Source organism: Balaenoptera borealis (assembly GCF_965194805.1).
Source record: "Balaenoptera borealis genome assembly, chromosome: 5".
In the NCBI taxonomy this organism is placed as follows: domain Eukaryota; kingdom Metazoa; phylum Chordata; class Mammalia; order Artiodactyla; family Balaenopteridae; genus Balaenoptera; species Balaenoptera borealis.
The window spans coordinates 8460536-8483519 of record NC_138862.1 but is presented as its reverse complement, the minus strand read 5'-3'; the positions used below and the strand labels follow the sequence as shown (position 1 = coordinate 8483519).

The 22984-nt window shown below is 49.2% G+C and overlaps 1 protein-coding gene and 1 long non-coding RNA gene across 2 annotated transcripts in view; one reads left to right on the top strand and one right to left on the bottom strand.

Annotated features, from left to right (window-relative positions):
• Window positions 1–3914: 3914 nt before the first annotated feature.
• The window catches only part of VPS26C (VPS26 endosomal protein sorting factor C), a 50466-nt gene continuing 31396 nt past the window's right edge, over window positions 3915–22984 (bottom strand). The window contains exons 2-8 of the mRNA XM_082394592.1: window positions 19965–20108; window positions 18716–18865; window positions 13013–13093; window positions 10101–10175; window positions 7913–8063; window positions 7477–7629; window positions 3915–4217 (exon numbers count right to left, since the gene is read on the bottom strand). Of these exons, the coding sequence (XP_082250718.1) occupies window positions 4135–4217; window positions 7477–7629; window positions 7913–8063; window positions 10101–10175; window positions 13013–13093; window positions 18716–18865; window positions 19965–20108 (837 nt within the window). The 3' untranslated portion in view covers window positions 3915–4134. The remainder of the gene's footprint in view (window positions 4218–7476; window positions 7630–7912; window positions 8064–10100; window positions 10176–13012; window positions 13094–18715; window positions 18866–19964; window positions 20109–22984) is intronic.
• Window positions 10182–13006, top strand: LOC309629984. The gene is made up of 3 exons (XR_014245355.1): window positions 10182–11173; window positions 11595–11625; window positions 11930–13006. It is a non-coding gene; the product is annotated as an uncharacterized lncRNA (long non-coding RNA).

Here is a 22984-nt window from a genome sequence, read left to right as displayed (position 1 = left end):
GGGCCTGGCACCTTTTCAGTGATACTTCTTTGGCAGTTTTTTCAATTTCTTCCATAGGCTACCATTTTATTCTGGTACCCCATCTTTTCTGGAGTCACTCTGCATTTTATCGACATTTGCAAATTAGCAGGAAATGCACATACTGTAATATTATAATTCTTATCAGGTTCCTTTTAATATGAAATTGTTCCTAGTGTTACATATTTTTCTCCCTTCACTTCATTTTGTTCTATTAAAGATCAGCCAGTTGAATTAGGCTTTTCAAAGTATAAACTTGTGGACTTATTTATAAATTTCCAGTGTTTTAAATTTCATATCAATATCAATTGGTTCCTGCTTTTATCATGATTATTTCCTATTTATTTTGCTTATCTAGAGTTTTAATGTGAATGCCTAACTCATTAGTTTTCATTCTCTCTGGTATAATAAAAACATTTAAGGCTATGAATTTTCCTCTGACTGCAGCACTGGCCATAGTACAAAGCTCTTGCTAAATAGTATAGTCATTTTCATTAAATCTAAAAGGGTCCATAAATGAAGTTTTAGTTTCCTCTTTGAAGAATGTTATAAAATTTACATGTGGTTATACTGAATTTGATTTTCCTTTTAGTATCAATTTCTAATTTTATTGCATTATGGTAGAGTATGTGGCTTGGGCAATTTCTACGTGTTAACATTTTACTGAGTTTTTTTCTTTGTGGCAAGAACGTATCATTGATTTTTGCAAATTTTCCATGGATTGAAAAGTATGTAATTTTCTGTAAAATATAAAGGAACATGGTGGTGAACATTTTAGGAAGTAAATACTCAATTCTTAAACTTGTCTGCTCTTTCACTGTACTGGGTTTTGAATTTGAGTTTTCTTAATATATACTGATGTTGAAGCTATTTTAAAACAAAAATGAGTATTTAAGAATTTTATTTTTCTGCTCTTTTCTACCACTTTTCCACAGCTAAGTCTGAGCACACCCCTTTCTTGGTGTATCCAGCAGCAGTAGGTCTGGGTTGCTGGCCCAGCCTCCCCCAGGTGGCTGCTCATCTGAAGACAGAAAAGCTCCTCCCACTTCTGTCACATAAGACCCAGAGGCTGTGGTCTTAAAACTCTAATCCTTGATCGAGATGGGAGACAGTGATCACATCCCCTGTCGTGGGGCCCTTGCTGAACAAACCTCATCTCTCAGAAATCCTTTTCTCTGGAGCTGCTTCTTCGTGGACCTTCACGGAGCCTCCTGCCACTACTGGACTTTGTCAAGGGAACCAAACAGAGGCCTCTTTTGGAGAAAGGACAGTTGATCCAGATGACAAGCAACCAAACATTCTAGTGTTCTCTCAGCCCTTGGTCTTCAATAAGCAGATGCTCCCCCAAATCTGATGAGTCTTGAAGAAGCAGGCACAAATTATGTCTTTGTGTCTTTCCATCAACCGCAATCCCCTCATCTTTAAATGGGGATAAGAGTTCCCTCCTCATAGTGTTGCTACACAATTAATTAATACATGCATGGCAGTCAGCACAGGGTCTGATCCAGAATAACAGTGAATGCTCACAGAGCTCCTGCTCTCGTTAGATGCACAGACATGGCTGGTATCTATCAACACTCCAGCAACTGCAAACCATCTGCGTGGAGCCCCCTGAGTGGGAGCGGCCCAGCCCTCAGGGAGGGCGGCCTCACTTGAGAAAGCAGTTCCTGCAGGTTTCAAGGATGTGTGGGAACCAGCACCAGACAACAGTAGCACCCTACTCGCCAGCCTGTGGCATCTCTCCTCCAGAACACAGGATGAAAGGGCTGCGTCACAGCTGTCATCACAGAATTTATCTTGGCATTGACACTTCTCCCAGGAAAACCTAACCAAATCTTTTAGATCTCTAGAACAGTTAGTGACAGTGAAAACCAGCCTGTTTCCCTTCCACTCTGGTCAGGGAGGTTTTACTGGGTAGGGCTGGGTCAGCTGGGTCCTGGGGTGGCTGGATGAGACCAGCAACAGCTCCGGGGAGTGCCGGTCTACACCCGCCCTGGTGTTTGACCAGCTGGGCCCGGGCAAGGTCCTGGACCCCTAAGAATCTTGATGCAGAGGGTGGGCATGAAGATGAAGGAGTATTTCTTCATCCTACATGCGTGTGGACCTCGGGCTGTACGAGAGGCACGGGTGGGACCGGACCCTACGTCACAAGCTCCAGGGCAGTAAAGGGCAGGGCTGCTGCAGCCCAGACACCCGGCAATCCCGTGCTCTGAAGAGGACCCATTCCTTTCCCTCTCCGGTGACCGCGACACAGGCGGGAGGCCAGCTGTTCTGCTCACACGTTCCTTGTGCTCGGCATGGTCTGGGTGGGGAGCAGGCCTGTTCCCGGCCAGCCGCGGGAAGGGGCCCAGGTCCTCCCTGTCACATGACCACACCCCGCTGCAAAGGAGTTGGAAGTCAGTCCCCAGTGAAGTGGGCATGGTTCCACGGAAATGCAACTCTATTTCCGAACCCGGAAGGGAATCGGGGGGGGGGGGGCTGTGGGAGCACTGGGGATCTGCCACAGCCCAAAGCGCCGCCAGCAGGCGGGGGTAGTCTTACCCCGAAGGTTGTAAAGGTAATTCAGACTCAGGCTCGGGAATTATGGGCCTCAACGAAGAAGGCAGAAATGACACCAGGGACCCTCCTCCCCCCAGCTACCGGAGCAGGTGGGCTTGGGACATGAGCTCTGGGTGAAGTCAGGCACGATATTTTGGCTTCTTTTTTGAACGCTTTATTTCTGACCGACCTCTCCACCTTTCCTGTGGAACTCACGATGTGGCTGAGAACCAGAGCGAGGCCCCATTTCCGCTGGAGCTCCAAGAGCCAGAGGTGCTCCTGCCTAACCCGGCATTTCCCAAAAAAACGTACTGTTTTAGGTTCACGGCCTCTTTCCTTCACCTCCCCTTGCCCCTGCTGTAACGGGAGAACCTGACAACGGACACCCCCAGCTCCAGCCAGGGCAGTAGTGGGACTGCTGCTGCCCAAGACACCCAAACGTCCGAGTTTTCCTTAATAACTGATGGTGGAGGTGCCCGTCCAAGAAGGGCAAGGAAATGGCCCTCGCCCGGGCCCCTCGAGGTTGAACAAAATGGTAAAGGCGGCCGGGCTGCTGGCAGCTCTTCAGGTGATAGTTATTCCCTCAGGAGAGGAAGGCCAGGCAGCGTGCACAGTGCGCGGCTTACTTCTGAGGTTAATTGTGGGCCCAGAGAAACAACAGCAGGATGTGAAGGAAGAGATGTGTTGCAACAGACCCACCCTACACTGCAAGTCCCCACAGGAGGCGAAGGAGAAAATGGCTTCAGGCCAAACTACCTCCCCCCACCCCACCAACGCAGGTCCCTCAGGTGGGATGGAGGTGGGCCAAGTTCATCAGGTCCAGGTCCCGCCCAGCACAGAGGGGTCTTCACTGCTGGCCTGGGCCCAGGTCCCCTGCCACTCAGAACCCAGGCAACGACGACGGGCGTGGACACGTGTTTTTATCCCCGACAGAACCTCACACTTAAACGGACTCTGGAAAGACGGCAGCAGGCAACTTCCCACCAGGTCCTGAGACTCAGAAATACTCCAGCACCAGCCGTGGTCACCAGATCCCCTCACTCCCGGGAGGGCAAAGCACACTTTCCCCAGGTCCCCAGAAGTTCTGAAGTTATCACGACAAATGTTATAAAAGAGAACAGAGTGGGAAACACTCTGCGCATCTGCAGTGGGCACCACGGTGCCCTCCTTGGCGGGCGTCCGCCAACGTCATGAGCAACCAGCACGCCTGTCGCCACCCTGCGGGGTCGGGGAGCTGTCGGGAGCCCTGGCCACAACCGTCAGCCAGACAGGCGGTTTCCTTTGTCCCTGACCTCACTTTCCAGCAAAGTTCAGACTCTGTTACAACTGTGCTCTGAACCTAAAAAGGAGCAGGTTAGTCAGGAGTCACAGGAAATTTACTGTCTGGGATACAATCTTGCCAACGCCATGAAGAAATCCTGACGAATTTCAAAGGGAAGCTCTGACTAGAGGGGCCTCGAGGGAATGAGGAAGAAGGATCAGACTCATTTCTGATACAGAACCATCAAGAAAGCAAGTTCGGTGCCGCCAGCTTCGGCTCCCGTAGGTCGGCACGGCTGCATTTCCACCTGTTCCTGGCTACACCCTGCAGAGCTTCAGCGGGAAGTTCTCTGTGATGAGGTGCTCAGGGTGAAGCAGCACAACGATGTTAACCTCGAACTCTGGGAAGAGAAAGGACAGGCTTTATGCCCACCGGCCCTGAGCAGCGGGAACCAAACACCAACCCCGCCATGGGCACAGCGAGCTCTCGACAGAGAGGGAGCACCGGGGGCTGTGTGGGTTTGCACGTACATCACCCCAAGCGTCCGGGAGAGTCAGTGTAGACGGCTACACTGGCGGGACTGCCTAAGTAAGCTGGTCTTCTCACCTTGGAACATGCTGTAAGGCCTCAGCTTCCCCAAACACTCTCCTTGTCCTTCGTCTTTACTACAGAGAATCTTCTAGAATCCTGTCAATTCATGTGTACTCTTTGGCTTTATTTTTACATTTCCTACAGTTCTTAATGGAAGAGTGGACTCCAAACTGGCCCGCCGCTGTCTGGGGACACGTCTCCCAGCCCAGGCAAGAAACAATGTTCAGAAACAGCAAGCAGTCTAACTGTAGTTCCTTTGGATACTGGTTGATTTCCCTACAACACCTGTTCAAACATTCCTCTTTTACCTTTCAGCAAACAGGAGTCTTCTCCCCAGCTCTCCAGCCACTAAGGGTTAGCTTACTGACAGAAAGAGGGGCGCGTGAGGAGGGAGCCCCCGAAGAGAGTCCAGCCCGGGTCCTTCCCCAGCATGAAGAGCGAGGCGGGCAGCACCGCAGCGCGGGGCTCAGCTGGGGAAGGGGCTGGGGTCAGCTCGTCCAGGACCCCGCCTGCGGCCCAAGGACAACGTCCCCGTGTGTGGCTGTCACCATCGCCCAGAATCAGCCGGGGCAGGAGCTGTGCACCAGCAGCATGCACCCTGTCCCTTCCCTCTTTCCTCGACGACGGTCCCGCACCGGAACAGCCCCTGGCCCTGCCCTGCACCGTCCCTCCCCAGGTCCTCTAACCACCTCGCTGTCCTCCCTGGGGGGGGGCACCGTGAGCTGGGCCGGAGGATGCCGCGGGCCTGGCCGTGCACACGAAGCCCCCTGCGGTCAAGGTGAAGGGGCACACCCAGATGGGCGCCTAACGCGGGACGCGGGGCTCACCCCGCCCGCACCCGAGACCCGGAGCCCGACCTCGCCAGCCACGCGACGGCAACCCCAGGGCTACGAGAGGCTGCGGCGCTCAATGACCGTGGGCCACCTCCTCCCTGTGGGACCCCCCCAGCTGACGGGGCGGCCACTGTGCAAGCCCCCGAACAAACGAAACAGGAGCCACGAGGACAAAAGCATCAGTGATGTCCTGGCTGATGGACTGAGGGTGTTATTTCTATGGAAGAATCACAGGCACCTCATTATTAAATCTTACGTGGACACTTAGTAAGTCTGACAAATATAACACACAGAAAGTAGAGGTGCCTAATGCATAGCATAGCAGAAAAAAATAATTTTTGGACCTTCTTTGAAGTTTAGGTAGGAAAACCAAGTTGAGAAATCAACAGACAAGCTCCTCCTCAACCTCAAATCAAAGTACAGCCGACCTTTGAACGCCGACCCTGCACACAGTTGACAATCCGCATAGAGTTTATAGGCTGCCCCTTAGTCAGCAGTTCCCCCACAGCTGTGGTTCTGCATCTGCGGATTCAGCCAGCCACGGCTCATGTAGCACTGCCGTGTATGCCCCCGAAAGAACACCCGTTTCAGAACACGGTGGGCAGCGTGGCAGGGAGCACCTGGTGCCAGGGAGCACTCCCGGTGGGACGCGCGGGGCTGGCACGAGGCTGCGGCCGGGAGGATCCGGGTGGCTGCAGGCACTGACTCTGCACTCGAGGCCCTGGTGCCTCTGGATTGTGTACAGTGGGCATATACTACCTATTCAATAACCATACACGGTTTCTGAGGGAAAACGTGGTACCTTGTTAGCTCGGGTCAAGTTTGACCCTATGTCATCTTTCAGCCGACCGTGCTGTGCTTTTCCGTATTCAGTGAACAGCTGGGTCTGTCGCCCTCTTTTCTATTGACAAGGGCGTCCTGACCCCATTATGTTCTCGCTACAACACAACGTTTCAGATAAAGCACTCGAGGGCTCCACTGGTATTAGACTGTGCTTCTAGCCGACCGGGCCGGCGCTGCTCCGGGGCTCACGCTCACACGAGGGCACAGAAAGGTCCGAGCAGCACCCCGCGATGCCACGTGTGACCACCTTTCCCTCTCATAAAACAAACAGCATACACTCAACTTCGGTGATGAAACTCTACTTACTTCAATTTTTTTTTGGCTGTACCATGCAGCTCATGGAATCTTAGTTCCCAGACCAGGGACTGAACCTGGGCCATGGCAGTGAAAGTGCCAAGTCCTAACCACTGGACCGGCAGGGAATTCCCTCTACTTTCTTCAATTTTAAATTACATTATTTGTAATTATTTAAAGTAAAATCACAGTCTAATTTAAAAAAAAAAAAAAAAAAGATTGTCTCTGGACTAGTAATGATGTATGTTAGAAGATTTAGGGGGAATATGACATTAAGAAAACACATTGGCCTTTGGGACTATGTTCCCATTTCTCAATGAAACGGGTATAAAAACAATCATTTACCAAAAGCTCCTTATTCTATCTATTCACCAGTGAGCCTGCGCATGACACAGAGCCCGGGGACACTTCTGAGGTCTTTCGGTCAGTCTGCAGAAGGTCGTGTCAGCCAGGGCAGAGGCCCGAGGGTCCATCCTGCTGTGTCTCTGTGGTGGGGAGTAAGCTCTCCACTGAACTTCGTAAGCATGAGCATTTTATTAGGATGAATGCACCATCAAAATACTTTATCAGAATACTTAAAACCATGGAAAGGTGCATAATATAAAGTGAAGGGAGGAAAAGCAGGATAGAAAACTGCATCTGTCACGTGATTCAGATCTTGTGGTCAAAATATCTACCCACGCATTCATGGAAAACGACCGACACACCCTCAGCTGCTGGAGCTAAAGCCCGCGGGAAGACTACCGTTCACACTGGTCTGTCTCAGGTCTTGCGTCTCCGTCAGATGCCAGCCCAGCAGGGAGCCGACCTGACCTCCTCATGCGCCTGGCCGGCTGGTCCCTGGCTTAGTGTCCTTCACAGAGCTCGTGGTCACCTACCCGGCCCACGCTGTCTCCCTGGGGGTGGCAACACAAGTTCCTCGGAGCCGGGACTGCTCACCAGGGACCCTCAGCGCCACACAGCTGCTCTGCCTGCGTTTTTGTTGAGTGACTGAAGGACTGGGTGCTCTGGGCTGCATCTGACCCCAGCGGGCCAGCAGGCCCGTCCCCTCTGGTGGCTGCACCCCTCCCGGGGGCACCCCAAGGGCAGCACACGTACCCACTTTGAAGTTGGTGGTCTCCAGTGTCGGGCAGGTGAAGAGCCGGGGGAAGACCATGTATATGGGGACAGAGAGGCCCCGACAAACGTCCCCGTCGGCGATCTGAATGTTCTGAATCTCTGTGGCATCGCGGGCGTACCCTTCTGCACAGCCTGGAACAGGGAGAAACCGTCACGCGGTCAGAACACAGCAAACGTCCAGACAGGCTGAGCCACAGGCCCTGCGTGAGTCTAGGAGAACCTGCATCAGCCCACTCACCTGCTCTCCCCCCGTCTCTGCAGGATCCTGGAGTCCTCCCTCCCTCCACATCCCACGCTCCTCAAACGTACATTTCTTGGAGTCGAGAGGCGAGCTCGTGGCTAAGGGCTGGCGGCAGCGGGGGTGGGGAGGATGGAGGGGGAAGAACGGGAGACGGGGACGGGGTGGGGGCCTTACCGCAGGTCTCCACGCGCACCAGCTGCAGCTCGATGCTTTTGATGGCGGCCTCCGAGCTCTCCACCACCAGCTCTCCCGTTAGCGGCTGTGTGATAACACAGTTGGTCGAGTTGAGATGTCCTCTGATGAGAAATTTGGGGAGCAAGGCTCTCTAAAACAAGACATAAGCAGACACATCAGGAGTGGGAGGCGCCAGGAGAAGTCACTCAAGTCACTTTGGTATAAATAAAAACTGAAAACAGGGTCAGGTAACTTTTATAAAATCCACTGGGACCCTGGTTTACAAAATGGGAAAAAAGGTACAACAGTACTTACATTTTCTGTCAACTTGAGTAACAGACTGAATTATTCAACAGCTATCTACAGACGTAAGGCACCTGACGTTGCTGGCACAGAATGACCAGCTCTCTCACGGAAGCATCCTGATTGCCTAGGTCAGGTCTGGGACGCTCCTGCTCACCAAGGACACGACATAAAAATGTCTAAAGAAGTTGCTGACAGTGTTTAAGGATAACCAGTCACCAAAAGGAAAAAAAGAGGTTTTAAAAAGATAATCAATTTTCAAATGTTCCCAATTATGCAATTTTGAAAAACCAAGACATTAACTTTATTTCAAGGAAATTTAAAGAGAACAATTTTCTTCAATGCTTGACTAAAAAACCTATGGACCTTTTCTCTTCGGACAGAGGAAAATGGTCATGGGTGAGTGACGATGCCACGGGAAAAACAGAACTGAAGAGTTAGAGACATCTGTCCTAGCAGTCTTTCCTATGGCTGTGTCCCAGTTACTGCAGATAATTCAGAGTTTAGAACACCACTGTCCAACAGAAACATAATGGAAGCCACAAATGTGAAGCAACTGTGTAATTTAAAATTTTCGAGTAGCCACATTAAAAAAGTAAAAGGAGGGCTTCCCTGGTGGCACAGTGGTTGAGAGTCTGCCTGCCAATGCAGGGGACACGGGTTCGAGCCCTGGTCTGGGAAGATCCCACGTGCCGCGGAGCAACTAGGCCCGTGAGCCACAATTTCTGAGCCTGCGTGTCTGGAGCCTGTGCTCCACAACAAGAGAGGCCACGATGGTGAGAGGCCCGCGCACCGCGATGAAGAGTGGCCCCCGCTTGCCGCCAACGAGAGAAAGCCCTCGCACAGAAACAAAGACCCAATGCAGCCATAAATAAAAAAAAATAAAAAAAAAAAAAAGTAAAAGGAAACAGGTAAAATTAATCAATATGTCCAAAATATTATCAATTGCACACATAATCAGTAGTTTACAGTTATGAGTGATGTTTTACATTCTCTTTTTCATACCGATTTTTTGAAACCCAGTCAGTACCTCCCCCTGAAGCTCATCTCGATCCGACCAGCCCCACCTCAAGGGTCAGTGGTCATGCGTGGCTGGTGCCCTGTACTGGAGGTCAAGAGCAAGGGTGCTCTGTACCTGGTGGCTCCCAAAGGCAAAGAACTCTAAAAAAGTCTTGATTCAAGACAGAATTCTAAAAAACACTAAAAGAGGCTATTTGTTTAGAAAAAGGAAAAGCAGTAGCAGTTCCCAGTAAAATTCTCTTAGGCAACTGCAAGTTTCCAATCAAGGTTCAAATTCCTGAGAAGAAAATGTGACTGGCCTACTGGGGTCACTGCTCCAGAAACCAGAGAAGGGAGAGATGTTCAATGGACTTTCTGAAAGGCTCCCCATGACACAGCCCCGCCTCAGCTGTGCCTCCCGCGAGATGAAGCCAATAACCCTCCCAAATTGGCCTTTGACCCGACCCCAGTCAGGAGGGTCCAGGGAGCAGAATGGAGGGTTAGGGTAGGGAGGAAAAGCCACGTCCACAAAAGACAAGTGACCAGGGGCCCAGCTGAGAAACCAGGGGCTGCGGCCCCCGTGACAGGCAGTGGCGGCCCTGGGGCTCAGGGGAGGGGTCTCTGACCACAGTGCAGTAAAACTGGGAGAAGACAGTAAAAAATTATAAACATATACCCTCTCTTTTAAAAACCATCCTTCTGCTAAGTAGTTACTGAATTTAAAAAGAAATTAAAGTTGAAAATACAGACTATTTCAGGTAGAGACAAAAATTTCCTCTTGCTGATGACTTGATAGCCAAGTAAAGAACAGGTGGGCGACTGTCTGTCAGTGGGATCCAGTTACTAAGAAAGCCTCCCTGGCACTGGCGTGTAAGGAACACGTTACCTCTTTGACATTCTGTAAGGTTTCAGGTGTGACAGTGAAGTCCACGGGACTCGGAGTCAGTTTCCCCTTCTGAGGCTACAAGAGGAGGAGAAACCAAAATCAGTAGAGAGTCCACAGGTCAGACTTGCCTCTCCCCATTTAAGGAAACACAAGGTAGCATCGTGAACCAGGAAGACCTTGGCGCTAAGAGGCAGGATGCTTGGATTCTAAACACAGTTCTGCCAAGAAACAAGGAAGGCTGTGTGCTGTCCAAGGTCCTCATCCCTGTGACTCAGTTTCCTCACCTGTAAGATGAGGGGACAGGTCTTAGTCTCTAAGGTCCCTTTCAGGTCCAGAATTTAAAAACAGAGCAGTGTTGTTGGGAGACATTTATTTTGAACCTCTTTCTGAGAATAAAAGCCACTGAATCGGCACCATGACCCTGTGCAGTGCTGTTACTGGCCCTGGTCCCACTTCACAGATGACAGTGAGGCACAGAGGGCTCAAATGGTGGCTCAAGTACGGGGCAGAGCTGAGAGCCAAACCCAGGCAGCCCGGCTCCAAGGCCGGTGCTGTTAGCCACTCAGCTGTACAACTGTCTACCAGGAAGAATCACACCTATAACATAAGTAATTATATGTTAACATAATTAATTGCACGTTGCCGTAATTAGTTAACAAGGATCATCTCCGCATTACAGAAGTGCAGAATCCATCAATACAGCCAAGCTTCACGGGGCCTGCCCAGTGTCTTTTACTCATGGGCTGGGGCCAAAAGGCCACTGACGCCCAGATGGCAGCGGAGCTGTGGAGGAGAAAGGGCACCGACCAATTTGCCAAGTTCACTCACTCACCAGAAGCTTCTTCTAGGAAATATTCTTCTTGAATATATCCTTTTTACTAATAGGTTCATGAACATATTCTTTAGGGAATAATATATTCTTCCTCACAGTATATAAAGGAATATTTAACTTCATGTACTACAGGTCACAGCATGGTTTGGCTTCTAGTGAAATCAGTCACGAAGACTCTTGAAGGCCGAGTGCGGGTGAACGCCCAGGAGCAGGGAGGAAGCCCGAGCTGGCCTATAAGCGGGCTCTGCGGTCACCAATGGGCGGGGGCCAGGCTCTGCGGTCACCAATGGGCGGGGGCCAGGCTCTGCGGTCACCAATGGGTGGGGGCCAGGCTCTGCGGTCACCAATGGGCGGGGGCCAGGCTCTGCGGTCACCAATGGGCGGGGGCCAGGCTCTGCGGTCACCAATGGGCGGGGGCCAGGCTCTGCGGTCACCAATGGGCGGGGGCCAGGGTCTGCGGTCATCAATGGGCCGGGGGCCAGGGTCTGCGGTCATCAATGGGCGGGGGCCAGGGTCTGCGGTCATCAATGGGCGGGGGCCAGGCTCTGCGGTCATCAATGGGCGGGGGCCAGGGTCTGCGGTCATCAATGGGCGGGGGCCAGGGTCTGCGGTCATCATTGGGCGGGGGCCAGGCTCTGCGGTCATCAATGGGCGGGGGCCAGGCTCTGCGGTCATCAATGGGCCGGGGGCCAGGCTCTGCGGTCATCAATGGGCGGGGGCCAGGGTCTGCGGTCATCAATGGGCGGGGGCCAGGGTCTGCGGTCATCAATGGGCGGGGGCCAGGCTCTGCGGTCATCAATGGGCGGGGGCCAGGGTCTGCGGTCATCAATGGGCGGGGGCCAGGGTCTGCGGTCATCAATGGGCGGGGGCCAGGGTCTGCGGTCATCAATGGGCGGGGGCCAGGGTCTGCGGTCATCAATGGGCCGGGGGCCAGGGTCTGCGGTCATCAATGGGCCGGGGGCCAGGGTCTGCGGGCCCAGCTCTGGGCGGGGGCCAGGGTCTGCGGGCCCAGCTCTGGGCGGGGGGCTGGATTTGGGCTCATTCTTCTTCACAAAGTTGGAGGCGCTTTTTATTTAGCACATAAAATGGTATGTGACTTTTTTAGGGGATTATCTACATGAGAAAAAGTTTTTTTGCTTCACTTTGAAAACCCTTGATGGAAAAAAGGAAAATATCCATCTAAATCAAGTTAACTTCCAAAAAGGATAAATATTTTCATCATATTTTACATAAAATACTGAATCGCTGAAAGAAATACTTAACACTATGATTATTAAAAATTTATAAACAGGGAAACTACAAATATTGGAAATCCTAAAAAGTCACAAAAACGATGCAAGTGCATCAGTGATTTTGCCGATCTTATGCACAAGAAACCTGTCTTACATTTTCACTTAATCATCACTAAAAGATACCCATGGACATTTCATAATAGTGTAAAAGGCCCTGCCCCAAAGGACCTGGAGAGGCTGAGACACAGAGGAATCCAGGGCCGTGGGCATGACTACTCACCACCACGTGTCACCTGCAGCACTGGCACGTGAGAGGGATCTTTAAGGACACTTCGTCACTGCAAAGTACTAGCAGAAGGTGTCGGGAGAGGCTCCCCAGCCCGGCCCGAGCATCCCTGCACGTTCTTGCTGCACAGGCCGAGAATGCAAGGCCCTGGCCTTCTTTCCCTGGGCTGGGCCATTTCTCCCAGCTGTTCGCTGAAGCTGCCTTGAGGGACGAGGTGATGTCTCCCTCCAGGACAGAGAGCAGGCTTGCTCACTGCCTGCTGTAACAAAGGCGGACTCCCCAGCTCGGGACTCCGCAGCTGCGGTGCAAAACCCCTCAGGTGCAGCACCCCTTTGGGCCCGTGGCATCACCCCACAGGGCTCTGGCCCAGGGGATGACACACATGCTGACACCGGCCACGCCAGGAGAAATACAGTCCCCCGTCTCTAGCCCAGGAGCCCCGAGCCTCTCCCCAGCGCGCACGAAACACTACCAGGCTAACGGCTGCTTGTAAGTGGGGTCCAGTCCCAGACCCCACAGAAGATTCCTGCTACTGAACCCAGAGCCCCCGAGCGCAGCTTACAGCAGCGTGAACGATGAATTCACAGGTCTTGGTCAAGTCCTTGGCCAGCAGGGACCGCCTCATGTCACAGCGCAGGGTATACTGGAGGGAAAGGCAGAGGAGGATACATCCTTTTAGATGGTTTGCTTTCATCTTGGAATTACTTACGAAGAGGCAAGTCAGTCAACATATTTTAGGGAAACTTTGTCCAATTAATGTGTTATATGAAATTAATGTACATAATAGGGGGAGTTAATGCTCAGAACAAAAACACTGCTATTAAAAAAACACTTTAAGGTTATTCCTCAGCCCATTCCCACGGCCATCCTGTAGCTGGACCCCCTGCAACACAGGTGCAGAGTCTCAACTGGAACACAGGAAAGACCAGAGAGGCAGAGCAGGAAGAGCAGGCCTGCAGGAGCAGAAGCTCGCTCACTTGCGGTCGCCGGCCTTACTGGGTGAGCCCAGACAAGTAACACAACCTCTCTGAGCTTCCGCTTCCTGCTCGCTAACACTACCTTAGTGAGGCCCCAACGAGGTAGCGTGTGATACGCCAAGGCCCGGCACACAGCAGCTCTGGGTAAAACGGCGCTGTTTTGTAGTAAGAATGAGAAAACACAGGCAGCAGGACTGCAAAGCCCTGGACGGCATCTAGACTTCACAGGCCCACCTGGGAGACGTGGGTCAGCCCCCAGGTCGCTCTCACTCGCTGGGTTCTCTGCGTGGGCAGCACCGCGCTGGGCGCCGGGGCAAGGGCAGAGCTGCGTGCCACGTGGGGAAGAGAAGCGGTGCTAGTGACAGGGCTCAGAGTCCTGAGCTCGGGCCTCCAGGGCATCTCAAAATGAGCTCTTCCTCACAGGAGGAAAAAAGAGGGGAAAGTCTTTGCAAAATTGTCATTTTAGAAAACTCAAATGAATGCAAACATAAAGAGAAGCGTATAAGGAAGCCCCAGAGTCCGCTAGCCAGCTTCCCCAATGGCCAGTCCTGTTCCTCCCCTCGGCCCTCCCCCATCTGCCAGCACAGACGTATCCTGCGAGCAAGAGAACGTGGACAGCAAAGGGACGGAGCATCACGCTTGCTTTGAACTTGGCCGTATTCAGCTCCTCTGCTGTCCCCGTGCCGCCCTTCTAACTAGCCACTGCCGGTGCACCTGCTGCGATGGGCCCCGAGCCGAAAGCTCGGCTGCACCCGAGACTGTTCCTTCACAGCCCTGTCCGCGAGAGACTGTGCGGTAACAAACTTCTACAGCACGATCACCATCTTAATGTTAATCTTAAACAAAAAGTCACAGAACGTATGTCTGATAAAGTGAGCTGTTGTTTTAATCATCCGAGAAAAACATTAAAATAATTTGTAGAACTGGAACTATATGCACAGTTGAGTCAAGAAGCTACAACTATTATGACCAATCTGTCCACGTTAAACAAGAAGCTGCTATGTATTCAAGGTACTCCTGGGAGATTAAAACATTAAAGAAAAAAAGAATCATCCTTTGTCTGCAAGGGCCTTCATATATATATACAGAGATATAGATATAGATCTTCTCTATCGAGATTTCAATCTGGTCTCCCCAACCAGGCAAGCTCAGTGAGGGCTGTACCGTATATGTATATGCTATGTTTGTGTGTATAATGTACAATATATACATGCACGTATGCACGTCCATTGTCCTTCTCCTGTACAGCCCACACGCTGCCTAGAACGGGCAGCACTTTATTCGGGCTTTGTCTGGTCTCCCCGATCGTTTTCCCAATGGGAACGTCCCTTCCTCATTTTCAGTCTCAGGGCTTTGGGCGGGGCTGATTTCCCCCCATCCCACGGGGGTGCGGAAGAGGCCAGAAAGGCAGGGCTGCTGCTGGGCCACGGGCAACAGTCCCTTCTGCTGGGGCTGCCAGGCCAGGAGAGTGTAAGCCTGCGGCCGCCGGCCAACAGCCAGCTTCGCCCCCGAGAACACCGAGCTGGGGGCCGACCGGTGTCCGCCCTGGCCTAGACGGTCCCCTGGAATTGAGAGTTCCATGATCCAATACCCCTTTTATGGCTAAGCCAGTTTGAGCTGGATTTCTATAACTTGCAGGTGAGAGAGTGTGAGTAACGGGCACCAACTTTTGGTCACTGAAGGTTTTTAAGTGTGAAAGCAATAATTAGTAATATAAGGCAGCTGGTGGTAAGTGGGGGGAAGGGGAGAAAGACGGAGAAAAGAGGAAAAACACTGAGGTTATGTTTTAGGACTTGTGTTAAGTTCTTAAATTTCTTTTCTTTTTTTTTGGCCACACAGCACAGCTTGTGGGATCTTAGTTCCCGGACCAGGGATGGAACCCGTGGGCCCTGCAGTGGAGGCGTGGAGTCCTGACCACTGGACCGCCAGGGAAGTCCCACGTTAAGTTCTTTCACATGTACTTTCTCAATTAATTCTGACAATACAAATCAAATGTAAGAACTGCTGACAAAATATAAGGACAGTCACCATTAATTCATTTATTTAATCATTCAGAAAATAGTTACTTGGCATGTTCTATGCGCCAGGCACTACGCTAAGTACTTCACACCGAGGCCTCATCAACCCCCCAGGAAGAGGGGTCATGAAGGCTGCCTGGGGTCACAGAGGTGGGACCTGAATTTATACCTGCCTGCCTGCTGCTGAAACCCATGCTCTGAATCTTTACGCAATACTGTAACTCCAGCCCAGATCTGTCTGCTGCAAAGCCCTGGATCTTTTCGCTCTATCATGATCCTTCCCAGTTATTAAGGAGTGATCTACATGGTGTGAGCTACAGGCGGTCAGAGGGGGTCAGGAGGGTCAGACTTGAGCAGGGCTCCAAGAGGAGGTGCAAGATTCGATCTTTTTTTTTTTTTTTTTTATGGACGCACAGCATGCAGGATCTTAGTCCCCCCCGACCAGGGATCGAACCCGTGCCCCCTGCAGTGGAAGCGCGGAGTCCTAACCACTGGGCTGCAAGGGAACTCTCAAGATTTGATTTTTTCGACTGTCAGTAAACACAGGACAGGAACGAGGAAAGAAAACGCGTGTCAACAGATTTAAAGCAGACTCCTGGAAAGGATATTTCCACTGTGAATAAGGAGGACGAGCATCTCCGTCATTTAATTCTGAATACACAATTTCAGCAGACATGTTGGTACTGCTGTGTTTTGTGTTTTAGAGTATAAAACCTTGCTAGTATGGCCACAAGAGCAAAACCACCACAATAAAACTTCCCCGTGATTTAAACAACCTTTAAAGGAAAAAGTGGCTGCACAGAGGACGACCAGAAAGGCTGACAGCCTCCTGCGCGCTCTATCTACTCATAAGGGTGAGAGATGGAGGCAACGTGGCTGCGAAGAAGGATCAGAGCAAACAGGATCAAGCCCTGTAAGAAGTTACAAGGAAACCAGCCCCTGCAAGTTGGCAATTTAATACTGGCTACATTTTAAATCCTTTATTCTGTCTTATGACTTTTCCTGTTTTTACATTATGTTACTACAACACAATTCAGAGGATAAATGTAAAATGTCTTTGCACCCGTATAATTTGAGAAAGATGTTATTAGGGCTCAACAACAACACGTTCTATCCCAAGTCACGCACCCGGGACTCTTCACGGGAAGCTCGATAAGCGATGGCACTGAGAAGGCGACGCCCCGTGTGGCACCTCTCTGCAGGGCACCTGCTCCACTGTCCAACAAGGAGGCTAGAAAAAGCCCCATCTAGAGACTGAGTGAATGAGTGAACTGATGAATGAAAAAGAGATCAAGATGCTATAATCCTAGTTTCTCTCAAGAAGTATATTTCTCGAAAGAAGCAATGACAATTTGAATAAGAGCTGAGAATTTGATGATATTGGGGAATTTTTATTCATTCTGATAGGTGTGAAAATAGTTAACTGGGATCATGTAGAAGAATGTCCCTATTTTTTGGTGATAGATATTGAAGTATTTTGAAATGAAGTGTCAAGATTCTGTAACTAACTTTGAAATGATTCAGAAAAAAAATACAGATGAAACAAGGTGGCAAAATTCTAATAAATGTTGAATCTAGTGGTAAGTGTAAGGTGACAAGCTCTTATAAATCTGAGGTTGAGAAGACATCTCTACGTTTTCAGAAATTTATGAGATATTTGAGGAGGTGCAGAATTCCAAGTTGTAGCATTCTGAGGTTAACCCTCAAAGTGGTAAAATCTGATGACCAAAATAAAGGGGGTCGGGGTGATTATTTACCTTACTAAAGAATTAACCACATGTTAACTCTTCTTCTGCATTTTAACTAGTTTCCAACTTACACACAGCTCCACAGGAACCCAAGTTTTGTATGTATATCTGTCTGGTTTCTCGGCAATATTTGGAAAAGCGTGAGATTTCCAATTTTATTTTAAACAAATTAATCTTTTAACAAGAATGATAAACACAGGAAAAGAAAGTGACAAGTAAGAAGTATGACCACAGAAAATCTGATGTTATTCTATTCAGTTTCTAATGAATATATGCTTCTTTTACTAAATAAGCAGCATCAAAGAACTACTGTATGGGTAAAGCAGATTGATGCTGATTCTGGCAAGAGAATAAAAATAATTTGGAAAATGCAACGTTTGAGATATTTTCAGTCTTGCTAAAAAGTAAAAAGGCAAGACTTTCTTCCATGGTGAAAGTATTCCCAACCTAGAAAGCTGGTCAGAGGATGTGGGTCTCCACAGCAGCGATCTGTATGTCTACGCGAGGGGTCTCCTCTGAACCTAGACACTTTACTGTTACTTCTTATGAGCTGCCCAAAGCCTTCAGTATATTTATTGCCTGAAACAGGTGCACCGATAACAAAGGACTAGAAAAGTTTTTCTTTACAGAAAGGTATTTATTGCGATAGAGTACATCATACTACATGAGTTTCTTCTTGACCGATCTCTTAGGCCATACATAAAACTCACATACAAACCTTTGGTTAAACTCTCACAAGTGTTTGGAGGATTTTTATTTTAAAAGTGCTATATTTTAAGCAGGGGAATGGTCTCTACCAAGACCAAATTATCAGCTAAAAATTAATAAATCAAAAAATTTCCTAACTGCCAGCCCTCTTGCACATACGTAAGACAAAATACTTTTGTCTCATCCAGCAGGGGAACCGCTGCAAGGCTGATATCACAAAAGTACCTTTCTTTCTGCTGAATAAAGGAAAGGCTCTCTTTCTCTCGCTCTGAGTCATGACTCCAAACTGCGCCTGAGACAACAATAGGGACTGTGAAAGAGCCCTGAACCAGCGGAGGTAGACGGGAAGTCATAAATCCACTTCCCCCTCATTTACAAGGTTTGTTCAATAAAGAATACAAGCCTATGTCAGAGCGGGAGCCTTTGGGTATGAAACAAAGAGATATTTATACGTATAAAATAGACAAGTTAGTGCGGGTGCCAGAGAGAAGTGAGAGCATGTCTACTACCAACAATAAAAGCACCCCTTACAGTGTCAGTGTGGCCTGAACAGAGCCCCAAAGAAACAATGGAATTTTGGAAAGAAGCTACAGCTTGGGTCCTCCTAGATCCCCATCAAAGATAATGGTCATACATAAAATATGTTCTTCAGGGCAAAGTGAGAAATCAATACAGAATATACATGGGAGGGCTCAGCAATAAATACAGTATTAAATTCTTGGGTCCAACTATGAACTTTCAGTGAAAGAAAGACCAAGCTGTTTTGCAGAAGAAAAGTTGTGAAGTCAGCTACACAGGATGAGGAAACTCTCACCTGAATGTTGACAAACACGCCGTGGTAAGTCTCATACAGAACTCTGTTACCCTTCACGTGCAGAGGAAATTCAAAAGGAATTTCTGTTTTGCCACTGGGAAATTTTCCTGGTTTCACCATTTCGATGGTACTGTTGATAATCTGGATGGGCTGTAAAGAAAACCCAAGTCAGTCCATCAACAAGCACTTCTGGATGCACCTTCTTTCACGTTACTGTGTCTATTAAATAATCTCCTGAGACACCACACCCCAGCCCTCGGCCGCTACCATCCTGGTGCCCTGTCAGCGGTGAGTCGGCCCAAGATCTCTGGTTCATTTGCAGGATTGGATGCTTAGGTGTTTGGTGCACAGTAGGAAGTGAACTGATATACTTCCCTCCCTTATCGCGAAATACATCAGTTGACTGTCCTAACGACCCTTCCGGCGGGCACCTCCACCTTCAGAGTGAAGCAGACGTGCACGGCACTTGGCAAGGTGCAGGGCCCTCGTGCAGCCCTGGGCACCCGTGCAGGCCTCCTCGGCTGGGCCCTGGGAGGGAAACAGTACTCACACTCGGAACCTGCCTAAAAGGCAGGTGTTGCACCTTACTTAGTTAAGGTACTCTAAGCCATTGATTTACAATCACTTTGAGAAAATCCACAGCTTCTGAAGTGAGTCTCTAAGTGTTGATGGAAGAAAATTAGAAAACTGTGGAAAAACCTGGGAAGGCCCTGAATCTGAATACTCTTAATGAACCTTTCTTTCCTCTCAACTCTTTCCCCCTCAAAACTTAAAGAGTTAATAACATGTCCTTCAGGAAAAGGAAACTATAAGTACAGAAAAAAGTGTTCACTTTCTAGAACACAGAACTTTAGGTGACAGAAAAGAATGGCTCTACCTGCATCTTACCTGAATGCCATACCCAACAGCAGCTGGATTAAAATAACAGTTTTGTTTTAGGAAGGTAAGTGCCAGAAGGCCCAGGCACAACTTCTCAGAGAGCTCTGGTCTCTTTAATGGCTGAAATTAGTCCCCCCTAAAGTTCCCCTAATCCTATCTAATGGGAATAAAAACAAGCATACTTTCAGTAACAGAATATATTCAAAATCAAAACATCTGAATGTTTTTTTCAGTTTGATTAGTAAATAGTAAAAGTATGACTACCACCATTCCTTGCAAAATAGCGACAAATAACGAGCCAGACAGCAAGTGAAAAGCACCACAGACATTTGAAAAACGAACTAAAAACGTGCAACGCAAGCATTCTTACCTTAACAGAATTATAGAATGCTTCGAACACACCCACACTCTTGGCGCTGAGTTGGAGGTTCACGGTTCCTTCCACTGTCAAGGAGACTCCCTGGTGCTGGACCGAATCCTTCCCAGATACGACCACCACCCCGGAGAGCATTTCCTGGGGGAGGGGAGACAGCCACCCAACACGTTAGCACGGCTCTTTCATCCACCTGGTTTACTAGCAAAGTCAGCCTCCGTAACCATCAATTTGTTCAAAGATGCAGACACTCATTGAGTGCTTATCACAGACCAGATGCCTAGATGGCTGGATGCCAGGATGGGGAAGGGCCAGCCCTGGGGGGTCCTGGGGGTGCGGGGGCGAGGAATCTCATCCCATCACCACCTTCCAGACACACCTTCGTTCCCGCTGGAGAATCCAAACAAATGTCTGATTTCAAAAGGGCAAAGAGAAGGGCCTGGGGGAATGGCAGATTCACAGACCATTACACAGGAGCGTGTATGATGATCTCCTCAGAAGGAATATGACACAATAAGACCCTTTTCTTTAGGTTCTTTCTCAATTTTGCTGACTAAGATGATAACACACTGTCAAACGCATGAGTAACTGAGCACGGCTGCTGGCCGGGTGTCCTCTGCCCAGAGAGCCTCGTGGGGGGCCTGGAGGTTGTGGACATACCACCCGATGGCCACACGGCCCTTCACTAAGCCCCCCAGCCCCTCTGTGTCCTGCTTCCCGCTGGGGGACAGTCGAGCCCAGATTTCCCTGGTTCATGAATCATTTAAGAAAGACTTCACAACAGAGCATCCATTCACTTCTCTGGAGATGATCACTGAGTCATAGAATATGGACATTAACTACACTCCTTCCTGTCACCGTGGACTTGATGGTCTCAAGTTGCGACTGGGGTTTGCGTGGAGCAGGAAGTTGAGGAGATTAACTAGCACCCACCAAAGGAAATCCACAATAAATACAAAACAACGTGTTTCTGAAATGACCTCGAGAAATGGTTTGTGACTGTTCTCAAATGGTAATGTGATGTTAGAACTGTTGACAAAAAGACGAAAAAAAGAAAAACAACAAAAATTAAAAATGGCCCCAGAGATCAAAGCATTAAAAAAAATCTGTCCACCTGGCATTTAAATCTGTTTACCTTTTATTTTCTCTAGTCATCTGGTGAAAAAACTTTCACCAAGTACTCATATTATGTGAAATTTTGGGAGCGGGGACTATTCTATGTCCCTTAAATATGCTAAGTATTTGGCTTTGTTTCCCATTCCCCATCCCCAAACCCTGAAGTCTAAATTAAACAAACACTCTCAGCTCCCTTTTAAGCAGAATTCAAGGGGTAGAACTCATTTTGTTCTTAACATAAGAAGCTCGTAAGAGAATTTAAATGAAAACCTTTCTGAAATACTAATTTTACTTTTAAATTTAATTAAAATTAATTCTATTAATTTTTGTACAACCTAAATGAAATTTGAAAATTTAAATTTTAAGAATTTAAATCCACTAGTATACCTTAAGAAATATGCTTTACTAGTATGTCCCAGAATTAAAAATCAGAGAAAACAATTTCATGAACTTTATCAATTAAACAACACAATAGTACTTGGTTCTGCTTCTATTTAATCGTAACGTATTCAGTTAATCTCATGGGAACAGGATCTGAGCTGACCACTGAATACCATATTATAACCACGACATCAATAGAACTGTTTCCTTCCTTAATCCCTATGGCATAAGAAGGAAAAAGCATTGAAGTACCCTGGAAATTAGCAGAGTAAATATTTTATGATTCTTTTGTCATTCCTTGATTTCAATTAAATATAGTAGAGAGAATAAAAAATTAATATAATATTTGCAGATAAATTAGGCATTCTAACAATACACAGGTCCATTCAATTCCTATCAACATAAGAAAGGTAAAGAATTAGTCCAAGTACAGCCCATGGAGCCAAGAATTTTAAAACAGATATTTCAACAAAGAGTTTAGACCCATGGTTAAGAAGACGACTGACACTTCTTTTTGTTTTTTTAAATTGAGGTATAATGGACATACAACACTGTATTTGTTTTAGGTGTACCAGACAATTCTTGGTTAATCCTGGTGAGAGAGGAGAGGATAACTTGTATAACTGAAATTAAGGAGAACCCAAGACCTCACCAAGAACTTCCCGCTCAGACTTCCACCTAGAAGGCTCAACAGGGAGAAAAGAAGATCAGGGCCGTGGAGAGCGAGGGTACCTCGCTGGTACCGTGACGGGGTAAGTGGGGGTCCCTCACTGAGGGCCATGATTTCAAAGAGGAGCCCCTCCTGGACGTAAGGATGACAATGACCCCCGGAAACAATGTACAGTGTGTGCTGATTTTCGGGGGGAGAAGAGCCATGGCTTTTGTCACATCAGCAAGGAGGCCCTTGCCCTGAGAAAGGTTAAGGAACACAGAGAGACGCAGGCCCCGCACTCGTGTGCGTGCAGCCGACACGAGGAGACAGATGCCCGCCCGTGTGGCCCTCAGAGGGGACCCGCAGACGCCACGCTCCCACCAGCATCGGCAGAAGCCGGGCCCTGGGGGGGGGGGGGGGGTGCGTCCCGCGCGGCGCCCGCGGCCAGCCCGCAGCAGGGGGGCTCCAGGCTCTGCTGGAGGAGCCGAGGCCAGAGGAAGGCCTGGAACCCGGCACCAGAGCCAAACCAGAAGCGGCGGCGCCCAAAGGCTCCGGCTCTGCCCGGTTGACGGGCCGCCGGCTTTCTCCGCAGAAGCCACCGCCGAGGCTTCCCGAGGGGGCTGAGAGGCTGCGGCTTGTAACTTTGTATTCTCTAAACGGAAGAGGCCGCTAGCGAACTCCACAGCTCTTTTCTTCTTTGTTCTCGGGAATCCAATGCCAAACCCACAATTAGGGCTCTGGGCTGCAGGACGGCGGCGTCGAGCCAGCAACGCCCCCGCCCGGCCTCCTGGAAATCACCCAGAAGAACAAGACACAAAACCACAAACGCCATTCTCGGTGAAGCAAGGAGACGGCTAAGTGCCGTGAA